General features: G+C 42.3%; 1 protein-coding gene across 1 annotated transcript; it reads left to right on the forward strand.

The window, feature by feature from the left end:
• Window positions 1-210: 210 nt before the first annotated feature.
• LOC107079108 (nuclear transcription factor Y subunit gamma-like) lies at window positions 211-10,159 on the forward strand. Its single transcript, XM_069197728.1, has 6 exons — window positions 211-353; window positions 5,611-5,898; window positions 6,043-6,157; window positions 6,764-7,519; window positions 7,895-9,162; window positions 9,859-10,159. Exons 1-6 carry the CDS (start codon window positions 211-213, stop codon window positions 10,157-10,159), a joined length of 2,871 nt encoding a protein of 956 aa, XP_069053829.1.
• The last annotated feature ends 4,120 nt before the right edge of the window (window positions 10,160-14,279 follow it).

A 14,279-nucleotide genomic window follows, 5' to 3' on the forward strand; every position in this document is an offset into this window, starting at 1 on the left:
GCTGGACAGGGCGGCGCAGGAGGGAGCCTGGTTGCAAGAGGCAGAGGTGTGGCTCCGACAGAGACTGCTGAAAAGAGCTGCTGATCGGGTCCTTTTCGTACTGGAGAGCAGAGTGGTCTGCTTTTATGAACAGCTGTGCACAGATTTCGCTTGGAGCTTTAGCATTTCAAGACCACCCCTGAGACATAACCAAAAACTGGACAGTAGGCCATGTCTCACATCGGAAAGAGTGGGCTCCTTCACCTGGCGGCCCAACGTCACCCCTCCCTGCTCAGAGTAGGAAATACTGAGCTGCTGCTGTTAGCCTTCATGCGGGGGCTGTTGACAATCGCACCACCAACTAATTCTTCCAGGTCTTTCGATTGTAGAGGCAGCTTTCAAAATGAACTGAAGCTCCAGAGGAAAGCTCTTCAGGGTTGGAGGATGGTAGAAGACACCTTTCTCAACAGGCCAGGGGCTACACAAGGCCATTGAAGGGGTCACTGAGTGGACCACCGTAGGACCTGTGGTGATACAGTTGCAGGGGTCTCATTCAAGGACAGCAGTGGCATTTTAATGAGTTTCTGTGGGCACTGCATAAACACCAGACTGGTGCAGCAGGGGATCAAAACCGTGCCCATCACCCTGCCCCCTTGATATCTACTGTACTGTAGCAGTACTAAGTGACAGGAGGCACTGCAGAGCAAACAGAAAGATCATGGCTCTTTCAAAATGTGTGTATCCCCCCCCAAAAAAAGAGACAGACATTATAATTGCATCAGGAATTTATTTTCCCAGTGATTTGTGTTTATATATTAATGAATAATAATGGGCAACAACATCCAATAAGATTTTTTATTTAAAATAATCAATTAGCTCGAGTGATAGCATGTACAGTATTTACAAGTATATACTGTATAGCGAGTTACCTCCTTTGAGATTTTTAGAAACAATTTTCATTGTATATTCTAAATACACAGTACAAAGCCAGTGTGTAGATGTTTTTTATTAGAGACGTCAATAGAGAAAAGCCTTTCTCCAAACTAAGATTTTGAATCTCATTAGTAGTTTTTACTACTAAGTATATACAGTAACTAAGGAAGCGAATTGCTGTCACCAAACAAAAAATAGCACAATATCTCGTAATTATGAGATAGTAATTCTAAAAGACCTACATTATCATTATCTGACTTCCATTTTTAAACAGTGGAATCGATTCCAGGACACACTTGCTCTTGTTTGAGATTATGTGTGACTGTTTTCATGGTTAAACCTGTTTACAAGCCACACTGTAACATTTCATTACGAATAAACCCCAGGGGAAATTAAGTCTGTGCGCAACATGCACCGTTGCAGTGTCAGGAGCACTAAACACACAGTTCCATCAAAGCTATCGGTAACTTGTACAGTAGGTGCTGTCATTGAACAATGCAACAGGTTGTTCATACACTGAAATGATCATTGCTATCTCGTAATTATGAGATAACTCAACTCAAGGTTTTTTTTCCTTGATGACAACCATGCGCTTCCGGAAATGACCTTCTATTATTTTATAATTGGTGCACGTTTGTCCAGGTAATTTTACAATATGAAATATAATATAGTGTTACATAACAAACAGTGAAACGAAAACGGTTCGTAAAAAATACAGCATGTAAGTACGTGACCACATGTCAGAATATTCTAAGAAAAATTCCAGCTGCAACCCCATACCGCATCTCCGAGCTGGCTGAAACCGCCGCTGGAGCGGACTGAAAGCTGTATACGTTGCAGAAAGGATCCGTCTGCGAGACGCAAGGATGATGGAAAAAAGGGTGGCTTGATCACGGAAATGCCCGAGCGGTGGCGGAGAAATCTGAGAGAGGTGTAGGCGGAATGAGGCGAAGGGGAAGGCTGTACTGATGGTAATACCGAAGTTACAGACAGAATTGGGAAGCGGTTGAAGGTCGGAGGGTACCGATGCTGAAGGAGAAAACTAGGGGACTGTCTGCACCAGGAAGCAAGGGAATGCTTCATGGCTTGATGTGATGCAGAAAACGTAGGCAACTGGTAGCTGGTTCGCAAGTTTTTCGGATGTCGGGAGCAGAGAATAGCTCCGAGCACTGATGCGGTGGCGAGCTTGATTAGCAGGTTAGCTGACAGTCGAACTCCTCCGGTGAAGGCGGTGGGTCCATATGAACACCGAGGACTGGGACCTCTGACCCGTCCTTTGTAAAAGTATGGGAGTGCGAACTGGAAATGCACAGGTACTACCAATATCTTCTGCAGATGTATGAGTTATTTTATGACATATTTGTATTTATTTATGCCACAGTGTTATATCTTTTAATAAATATGAAGTTAACCATTTGAACTTATATTTAGAACTATTAATAGCAAAATTATATATTTTGACTTCCTATTTCTTCGATGTTACATAATAGAACTGGTGCTCCCACCTTCCACGGTCTTACTGGCTTATTTGTTTCACTGGATATGTCTAAGAAGTCAAGAGGTTTGCCAGTCAAACATAATACTTCAGCAACACAGCAAGTTCAGTTTTTTTAAGCGAAGAAATTCCACCCCTCTTCCTTTGGATGAGCTCTATGGATAAGCTTTGACTGTGGGAAAGCCATGGAATAACCATCTCAAACTGTAACCATGATTCAGACTGTGACAAAACCTCTGGAGATTGTTGATTTGAAATGATCACAACCAGTGAGCGTTACCAATGTGTTCAGGACAGCTCAGAGACCTGGTTCAATTGAAGATAAGATCACTTTATTGGCCATATACAATTTCTTGTATTAGAAATTTGTCTTTTTGCATATCCCAACTTGTTCTCCATAAGACACACAGACAAGGAGACAAGCTTGGGGTAAGAGCACAGTGTCAGCCATTTATGTGGTGCCCCTGGAGCAGTTGGGGTTAAGGGCCTTGCTCAGGGGCCCAACAGAGTAGGATTTCTCTGCCGGCCATGGGATACAAACCGGCAACCTTCCTTAGATCCTTAGCCACAGTGTCACCACACCGCCCCAAAAAGAGCACATGCAACAGTGCAAAAGGGAGTGTGTTGTTCAAACAGAATGAAGCACTCCATTAGTGCAGACCCGGATTCATTTGATACTGTTGTTGCTGAAATCATGTAATAGCTTGTAAATGTCACCTGACTTTGTTGCTTTGCATAATTTTTATTTCCTTCCTTGTTCCCGTGTTTCCCCACATACCAAACATTGAGAAGCCAAAGGGTTTTAAAAAAAACTAAGTCGTCCTGTCAATCAATGCATTAAGAAACTGTGAACGCAGTGATTTAGAATAAGTTTGTGAAAATGAAAAATATGGAAAATGAATGTTTATTACACTTAATTAATTAGTGATTACTCCTGTTTCAGTTGACTCTTGTACTGTTTGCAACTACATTTTTTGTTCTAGAATGTTTCATCTGCTTTACAAGTTACTCGTGTAATTGTTACAAACCCATGTTTTTTTTTTTTCTAGGGCGTTGTGCTGGGCATTTCTGTTGTCCAGGCAGGAACGTTTCATGCTATGTTGAAGACTGCTACTGTGACCAAGCATGCACTATACCTTTAGACTGTTGTGAGGATTATTTTGCTGTATGTGAACAAGGTAATTCCATTTGATAGAATTTTAGAAACATATAGAACTTGCTTGTTCAACTTTCAATTAGAAACTTTAACAAAACAAATGTGATGAAGAAAACATGCAAGACACCTGTGATTTACAATGTGTAGATTTTGGAACAATGAGATAATTCCCATACAGTATATCTACTAGTTGGGAATTGGAAACACGGGCACATTTTGATATAATTGCCATTATCTATAGTGTGAATTAAGATAATAGTTGAATGTTGATGATGTGTTATTGTTATATTTATTGCCCTAAGGTCAGAATCACTATTGTACATACAGTGCCTTACAAAAGTATTCAGGCCCTTCCTATGATGTCTTATTTTGTGAAGTAACAAAATTATGCATATACATTTTTTAAACTTACATATTTTCTTCACAACCTAAATTCTTAAACTGAAGACTTCTACTGATAAAATATGTTGTGGTAAAAGTCAGCAAAGACTAACCAGAAAAACCTGAAATTTGTAGAACTCAGATATTGTCACGCCCTCTGCAGCCAGAGGGCGCTCCTTCTCTGTCCTGTCCCTAGTTTCTAGTCTGCTGTCCTTCCTGTCCCTCTCTTCCTTTGGCTATATATTTCTGGGTCTTGCACTCTGTCCTGGCTCAGCATTGTTGTTCGGATGTCCTGAGACCCGCCTAGCACCAGGGCGCCCCACGTCTGCTCCCTGAGGGCATAGGTTTCTATACGGCATTCCTGAACTCTTTGCACTAATGAGCCCGGGCCTTTTTCCCGTCTCGCCGCTACGCATATGGGTCTTTTACCGCTCTCCTGCTCCCCACGGTTAGTCCCTTTGGACGTCCGTGACAGATATGAGTTCTCAGTACTCAGTGGAAGCACCTTTGTTAGCAATTACATCCATAAATCTTTTTGTGCAATAATAATAATAATAATAATAATTAATAATAACAATAATAACAATAAATTATTATTATCATTATCATTATTATTATTGTTATTATTATTAATAATAATAAATTGCTTTTTTTTATTATGATTATGATTAATATTATAGCACCCCTGTTAGCAATTACAGCCACAAATCTTTTTCTGCAAGTCGTAACCAACTGAAAAATTATATAACACGTTAAGAAGGCTCAACAGGCCTAATGTTGTGTTTCTTCTTTCTATCTTTCAGTGTGGAATGAACTATAACAGTTTTATGAGTGGTATATTTTGTTGGGTTTGTGTGGTTTGTGTCACACATAATGCAGTATTTTGCATTTACTTCCCATTTCGTCTTGTCTGACCAACACAACACTTTACCACGTTTGCAGCATGACTTACTGTCACTGATGTCGAAAGGGCATACCGTGGAATGACATGGAGATCAGTAGAGGCCTTATGCGTAGCAGCAAAGGACTTTGAATTCTGTATTTCTTTCAGAGACTGCATTGGTTTCAGAGTTGTGTCCCTAACCAGTTTCTTCTTTGCCTGGCAGCTGAGTTTGGAGAGACAGCCTGGTCCATGTTGCCTTCCCCTTCTTAATAATTGACTTTGTCATATATTGAGTGTGTATGAAAAATATTGATACCTTTCCTGTGCTTTTTTGTGCTTTTATATAGCTTCATCATTGGATTGTTTAGAAAGCTCCAGGGTCTTAATGGTTTAATCTTTGCTTGACATTCTTACCTGACTGAGGAAACTCATAGAGACAGCCCCATTTATTCTAATATCATATTTATCACTATTATTGCACACAGAGAGAGGAACCTCCAGTACTGTGATTTTGTGTGACTCATTAATGGAACTTTATGCACCTAAATTTAGTTTTGATCATTGATTGTTTGAAATCATAATAACCAAAATTATCACCAAAACAATACATAGTTTGGGAAACAAGTTACCCTTGTAGCAGCATTTATTTGTATTGAATTCCTAAACAATTTGATTGCATGGTGAATTTAATTGATGTAATCTCACTATTTGAAAATGTATTCATGTTTCCATGAATATTCATATTCATATTTCTAAATAATCATGTTTTTTTTTTTCTCAAAGCAACCTCAACTACGACAGCAGGATCTCTTCCCAGAACCCAAACTACTATATTTTCTACCACAACAACACCTGTATCAACTCCTTCAACTACAACAACACCAGAATGTATAACAGCTCCTCAGTCTTTACCTACCACCACAACAGCTACATCTCCCGCCACAACCTCATGTCCCTCAACAATCACAGCGACACCTCCCTCCAGAAGCACATCTCCCTCCGACATGAGAACTACTCCTCCTTCAACAATTTCAAACCCCCTCACAACCACAGATACACCTCCCCCTGCAAGCTCATCTCCCCCCACACCCACGATTATACCTCCTTCCAGAGTTACACCTCCTCTGACTAACTCATCTTCCCTCACAACTACATCTAACCCCACAACCAAAACTATACCTCCCCTTACAACCTCATCTTCCCCCACAACCACAGTTATAACACCATCCATACCTACACCTCCTCTCACAACCTCATCTTCCCCCACAAGCCCATCTGTCTCCACAACATCTTCTCCCCTCAACACCACAACTACACCTCTCTCCTCAATGTCATCCTCCCACAACACCACAACTACACCTCTCTCCACAACCTCATCTCTCCCCAACACCACAACTACACCTCTCTCCACAACCTCATCTCTCCCCATCACAACTACACCTCTCTCCACGACCTCATCTCTCCCCAACACCACAACTACACCCCTCTCCACAACCTCATCTCTCCCCAACACAACTACACCTCTCTCCACAACCTCATCTCTCCCCAACACAACTACACCTCCTTCCACAACCTCATCTCTCCCCAACACAATTACACCTCTCTCCACAACCTCATCTCTCCCCAACACAACTACACCTCTCTCCACAACCTCATCTCTCCCCAACACAACTACACCTCTCTCCACAACCTCATCTCTCCCCAACACCACAACTACACCTCTCTCCACAACCTCATCTCTCCCCAACACCACAACTACACCTCTCTCCACAACCTCATCTCTCCCCAACACCACAACTACACCTCTCTCCACAACCTCATCTCTCCCCAACACCACAACTACACCTCTCTCCACAAACTCATCTCTCCCCATCACAACTACACCTCTCTCCACAACCTCATCTCTCCCCACCACAACTACACCTCTCTCCCCAAGCTCATCTCTCCCCATCACAACTACACCTCTCTCCACAACCTCATCTCTCCCCAACACCACAACTACACCTCTCTCCCCAACCTCATCTCCCCCCAACACCACAACTACACCTCTCTCCACAACCTCATCTCTCCCCATCACAACTACACCTCTCTCCACAACCTCATCTCTCCCCAACACAACTACACCTCTGTCCACGAACTCATCTCTCCCCACTACCACAACTACACCTCTCTCCACAACCTCATCTCCCCCCAACACCACAACTACACCTCTCTCCACAAACTCATCTCTCCCCATCACAACTACACCTCTCTCCACAACCTCATCTCTCCCCACCACAACTACACCTCTCTCCCCAAGCTCATCTCTCCCCATCACAACTACACCTCTCTCCACAACCTCATCTCTCCCCAACACCACAACTACACCTCTCTCCCCAACCTCATCTCCCCCCAACACCACAACTACACCTCTCTCCACAAACTCATCTCTCCCCATCACAACTACACCTCTCTCCACAACCTCATCTCTCCCCACCACAACTACACCTCTCTCCCCAAGCTCATCTCTCCCCATCACAACTACACCTCTCTCCACAACCTCATCTCTCCCCAACACCACAACTACACCTCTCTCCCCAACCTCATCTCCCCCCAACACCACAACTACACCTCTCTCCACAACCTCATCTCTCCCCATCACAACTACACCTCTCTCCACAACCTCATCTCTCCCCAACACAACTACACCTCTGTCCACGAACTCATCTCTCCCCACTACCACAACTACACCTCTCTCCACAACCTCATCTCCCCCCAACACCACAACTACACCTCTCTCCACAACCTCATCTCTCCCCATCACAACTACACCTCTCTCCACAACCTCATCTCTCCCCACCACAACTACACCTCTCTCCACAACCTCATCTCTCCCCAACACCACAACTACACCTCTCTCCACAACCTCATCTCTCCCCAACACAACTACACCTCCTTCCACAACCTCATCTCTCCCCATCACAACTACACCTCTCTCCACAACCTCATCTCTCCCCACTACCACAACTACACCTCTCTCCACAACCTCATCTCTCCCCATCACCACAACTACACCTCTCTCCCCAAGCTCATCTCCCCCCAACACCACAACTACACCTCTCTCCTCAACCTCATCTCTCCCCAACACCACAACTACACCTTTCTCCCCAACCTCATCTCCCCCCACCACAACTACACCTCTCTCCACAACCTCATCTCTCCCCAGCACCACAACTACACCTCTCTCCACAACCTCATCTCTCCCCATCACAACTACACCTCTCTCCACAACCTCATCTCTCCCCAACACCACAACTACACCTCTCTCCCCAAGCTCATCTCCCCCCAACACAACTACACCTCTCTCCACAACCTCATCTCTCCCCATCACAACTACACCTCTCTCCACAACCTCATCTCTCCCCACTACCACAACTACACCTCTCTCCACAACCTCATCTCCCCCCACTACCACAACTACACCTCTCTCCACAACCTCATCTCTCCCCAGCACCACAACTACACCTCTCTCCACAACCTCATCTCTCCCCATCACAACTACACCTCTCTCCTCAACCTCATCTCTCCCCAACACCACAACTACACCTCTCTCCACAACCTCATCTCTCCCCAACACAACTACACCTCTCTCCACAACCTCATCTCTCCCCAACACCACAACTACACCCCTCTCCACAACCTCATCTCCCCCCAACACCACAACTACACCTCTCTCCACAACCTCATCTCTCCCCATCACAACTACACCTCTCTCCACAACCTCATCTCTCCCCACTACCACAACTACACCTCTCTCCACAACCTCATCTCCCCCCACTACCACAACTACACCTCTCTCCACAACCTCATCTCTCCCCAGCACCACAACTACACCTCTCTCCACAACCTCATCTCTCCCCATCACAACTACACCTCTCTCCACAACCTCATCTCTCCCCACTACCACAACTACACCTCTCTCCACAACCTCATCTCCCCCCACTACCACAACTACACCTCTCTCCACAACCTCATCTCTCCCCAGCACCACAACTACACCTCTCTCCACAACCTCATCTCTCCCCATCACAACTACACCTCTCTCCACAACCTCATCTCTCCCCAACACCACAACTACACCTCTCTCCACAACCTCATCTCCCCCCAACACCACAACTACACCTCTCTCCACAACCTCATCTCCCCCCAACACCACAACTACACCTCTCTCCACAAACTCATCTCTCCCCATCACAACTACACCTCTCTCCACAACCTCATCTCTCCCCACCACAACTACACCTCTCTCCACAACCTCATCTCTCCCCATCACCACAACTACACCTCTCTCCCCAAGCTCATCTCCCCCCAACACCACAACTACACCTCTCTCCACAACCTCATCTCTCCCCAACACCACAACTACACCTCTCTCCTCAACCTCATCTCTCCCCAACACCACAACTACACCTCTCTCCCCAACCTCATCTCTCCCCAACACCACAACTACACCTCTCTCCACAACCTCATCTCTCCCCATCACAACTACACCTCTCTCCACAACCTCATCTCTCCCCACTACCACAACTACACCCCTCTCCACAACCTCATCTCTCCCCAACACAACTACACCTCTCTCCACAACCTCATCTCTCCCCAACACCACAACTACACCTCTCTCCACAACCTCATCTCTCCCCACTACCACAACTGCACCTCTCTCCACAACCTCATCTCTCCCCAACACAACTACACCTCTCTCCACAACCTCATCTCTCCCCAACACAATTACACCTCTCTCCACAACCTCATCTCTCCCCATCACAACTACACCTCTCTCCACAACCTCATCTCCCCCCAACACAACTACACCTCTCTCCACAACCTCATCTCCCTCCAACACCAAAATGACACATCCTTCAACAGTTACACCTCCCCTGACTAATTCATCTCCTCTCTCAACTACATCTAACCCCACAACTGCAACTACACCTTCCCTTACATCTCCCTCCACAAACACATTTCCCCTCACTACTACATCTAATCCCACAGCCACAACTACATCTCCCCCCACAACCTCGTCTGTATCCACATTCCCATCTCCCCCCAGCACTACAACTGCACCTTTCTCCACAATCACATCTCCCTCCATAACCACAGCTACGCCTCCCTCAAGAACTTCACCTACAACCACAACTACACTTCCTCCTACAACCCTATCTTCCCCCAAAACCACAGCTACACCTCCCCTCACAATCTTTTTTCCCCCCACAAGCTCATCTCTCTCCACAACCTCATCTTCCCCCACAATCACAACTATACCTCCTTCAACAGTTATACCTCCCCTGACTAACGTATCTCCCCTCACATCTACATCTAACCCCACAACCACAACTACACCTCCCCTCACAACCCCATCTCTCTCCACAACCCCATCTCTCTCCATAACCACAACTATGCCTTCCTCCAGAACGTCTTCTTTCTCAACAACCACAACTACATTTCCTGCCACAACCCTGTCTTCCCCCACAACCACAACTACACATCCCTCCACAACCTCATCTAACCCCAAAACCACAGCTACACCTTCCTCCACAACTATACATTCCCTCACAACCTCTTCATTTCTCATGACCTCAGCAACTGTGAACAACAATGAAACAACAGCATCTGCAAGAGGTATAGGAATAAGTATGAATTCTAGGTTTTATGATTTATATAGTGCAACAAGAAAATGTTTTTTTAAAATATTTTTTTCTTTCCTGAATATTAGATCTTGAAATTAAGAACTGTTTGGAAACATTGTTCCACTAATTTGACATCCAGATATAATCAGTGAATAAATATCCCAGGTCATCAGAATTCCTCAACACTCAACCCTCTACCAAGTGGATTTATTTTATAATATTTTTTACATTTAGTAAATTAGTTAACACCCCTGTTTCAGAAGATGCTCATACTAATGTTTGTAACTATATCTGTGTTCTGGCATGTTTATTCTGCTTCGGACATTATTGATGTCATTACAAAAGTATGTTTTTTTCCAGGTCAATGTGATGGCTATAAGTGTTGTCCTGGCCAGAACAATTCATGTGTACAGTCCAAGTGCTGTCCAGCAAAACGCTGCTATTGCGATGAAGCATGCATTCATTTTTCAGACTGCTGCCAGGACTATGTTCCTACATGTAAACCAGGTAATTCAGTGTTAAAGAATTTTAGACATGTGATCATCTCGTTTAACAAGAAAACATAACATATTATATGAAGAAAATCTGTGAGTTGGGTTATTTAGATTGGGTGAGTTAACTGTATACTCCAATATCTATGTTAAATGGTAACAGATATCTAATTATTTAGCAATCAAGATCAAAGAAATGGAGGGTTAACACAATTATGAATTATATCACATCTCTAAACTTCTTGCTAAAAAAGAAAAGGCCATTTATAATACTGTTTCTACAGGACATTAGAGATTTTGTTGAATGGTTTTGTTTTTTTAACAGAAAAGAAGTAATGCATTCTAGGATCTCGTCCCAAAGTTACACCAAAGTACTGACCTACAGTATAGCCACTAGATGTCAGCCTCTGTGTTTAAAATGCTTGCTCAATAAAGAAGAAATACAATATACCTTCTATGGTGCTGTGGGTATTGTGTAAAAGGAGTTCCCTTAACACACTTGATTGAATCAAATGATTGAAGCACACTTTGTAATATTTATTGAAGTTAAAAACCTAAAATAAGCACATCATTAAAAGCAAACTAGATTAGCTAAATTCAGACTGTAGCCTACTACATTGCAACAACTGCATTGTCATATGACACCATAAACAATCCTGCCTATAAAGAACAAACCTTTTTATATTTATAATAATATTTTAATTTTAATAAGAATTGTTTTACTAGTAGTGTTGGTTTTCTACATACAAATAAGAGAAACAGTTGTATTATCTAAAAGAAGCAACATTTCTAATATAATTATTAAATTCTATTGTAAAATAAAATATATTATTCATTATTACTACATCTAATAATGGATTAATCATCAAACATATTTGCTGCTTATTCCACAGAAAAAAGTAAAAGGAAGATGACACAGATGCCTTAAAGCAATGCATGACACAGTGCTTGCAGTTCTTTTTGGTTCTAATGTCTTGTAACACAATGCATTTTAAGAAATTACTCTAATATGAAGTTCTTTCTCAATGAGTAATTCTATGATTCGTTAATTCCTCCATAACAATTACTGTAGTACGAGGCAGAGTTGTCATAAAATACGCAGTCTGTTGTGACATATAAAAATATAATTTGAGTCCTGCAGTATGGCTGAATATAACGTTTTATATTTTATTAACTACTTTATGAAACATGTATTTGGAATATAGTTTACTATAGCTTTAGAGAATTAAAATGTTAAAATAGAAATTTTATACTCAAAGATCCCTGGTCAAACATGTTCTAAAGAGTTTGAACTTCCTGCTGAAGAGAAAATTGTCCATGATCCAGTTTCTTGTGCTGCTTGCTGTGTCCTGAAAGAGAGAGAAAGAGTTTTGCCTAGCATTGCTGAGTAGAGCTCTGCAAGGAAGTTAGCATGTTGCTGAACTTCATCTTTTGAAGCAATCGTCTGCTTGGGTCTGGCAGCAAGTAAGACATGTTGTAGAAATGTGGTTCATCTTAGTTATAGATTTTTATAGAATATGCTCAGATATTTATAATGTCAATAAACAGAGACCATCTGACTTTATTTTATTGCTCAAGCAAAAATAACTTGGTTAAAAAAACACAAGATTATTTCTGTTGCAGAAAGAATATCTTGAATCAGAATTCTGTTCTTAATTGACTCACCCTGATTCGGTTAGTCCTGATTCAGGCTGCTTGCAGACATGTGGTGGGAAAAGTCAGATTGCCAGTTAAGCTGGAGAGAGAAGGTACTATCCACTCCGCCGGTCCTTTATTGGTTACTTGTCCTGCAGTCTATGGACAGTGACCTCTGACTCATTGTCTTGGGTAGAAGAGAGATAGCAGTCTGAAGGAAGACAGGCTGCACCTTATGTCATACCTTAGTGTTTCAGAATGAGCACAATTTTACAACTTGTCTGTGTTAAAGACCTGGAAAATGGTTCTTTTCAGAAGAGCCCCCTTTTCACTGCATTACTATGATTTTAGACAGAGGCCCAAGCTGCGTGGTCAGTGTAACAGAAAGATAATTAAAAATATTTATTCTTAGTGTATTAATATATCTTGCATGCTGCTATACAATCTTGTGTAGAAAGGAAGCAAGAGTCTAGATAGCACAGAGAATGAGTTATAACATCTACCTATGATATAAGAGTTATAGACAGAGATGCCATCTTTGAGAAAGCTAAGGAAAGGAAAAAACATAGCTGTCAGTGATGTCAGGGATGGTTGTGAAGAAGATTTCCTAGACAAATGGGATCAGCAAGAAGAAGAGTGTGTGATGAGAGAAGGAGAGCAAATATAGTGGAGTAAATACTCCACTGGTTCAGGTACTTCATTGTTGAGTGCTTAGTGAAACAAGAAGAAAGATTAAAAGAATAAAAGAAACTCCACGCTCTGGTTAATTAGTGTAGATAAGAGTGTTTTGAGTCATGATGATTATAGTCAAAGGGACAAAGATGGTTGAATACTCCATGCTTTGGTTAATTCGTGTCTAAATAAGAGTATGTTGTGTCATCGCTATAAAAGTTGCTGATGTGTTAAGAACAGACCAGGAAAGACCACCAGAAGCAAGACATCCCTTTAGTCTTGCCTGGATAATGACCAATGTAAGAGATCTACTGTAGATTTCCAGAAAGAGTCCAGATGAATGAGTGAGAAAAGACAGACTACTTACAACACCAAAAATAACATGATGCAGCTAGTGTGGGCTACAGGAAGTAAGATGTCAAGTGGGTTGGGCTAGCAGTGTCACAATAGCAATTTACTCAAGCTGTCAAATGAAGCCAGAACCCTTGTTTGCTGATTCAAAGTTACAGTATGTGTCTATGTACATTCAACAGGTGCAAATGCCACAGTATTTACCGTAACTTCTAGGGGAAAATATTCTCGTTTTTTTCAAGCTTTGTAAACATTAATTTATATTGCTGTAGAGTTCTAATTGTCTCTGGAAAATCTGGGCATTTTTCATTTTTGCCACTCATTTGTAGTCCTTCTAATTATATTGCTAATTAAATACTCATATTAATGCTGCAGGACTCCAGATGCTGTTAACAAAACAAAACTGATCTGGCTCTGCATTTAATGCTGCTTCTCTTCGATGAAGATTTCAGTATTTCAAGTACAATCTCTCTAGTGTACTATAATATACTACAGATGGTAAATAATGTTTTGTTTTTCTAAACTTTTCTAAAAAGTGCAGCACAAAGAATTCTGGAAAAGAAACAAAAATGTTAAGTCACAAAACAAAGAAAAGATTACATTTTGAATAATTAGAAAATGTTAATGCTGGCTTCTG

Source organism: Lepisosteus oculatus, chromosome 13 (assembly GCF_040954835.1).
Source record: "Lepisosteus oculatus isolate fLepOcu1 chromosome 13, fLepOcu1.hap2, whole genome shotgun sequence".
Lineage (NCBI taxonomy): Eukaryota > Metazoa > Chordata > Actinopteri > Semionotiformes > Lepisosteidae > Lepisosteus > Lepisosteus oculatus.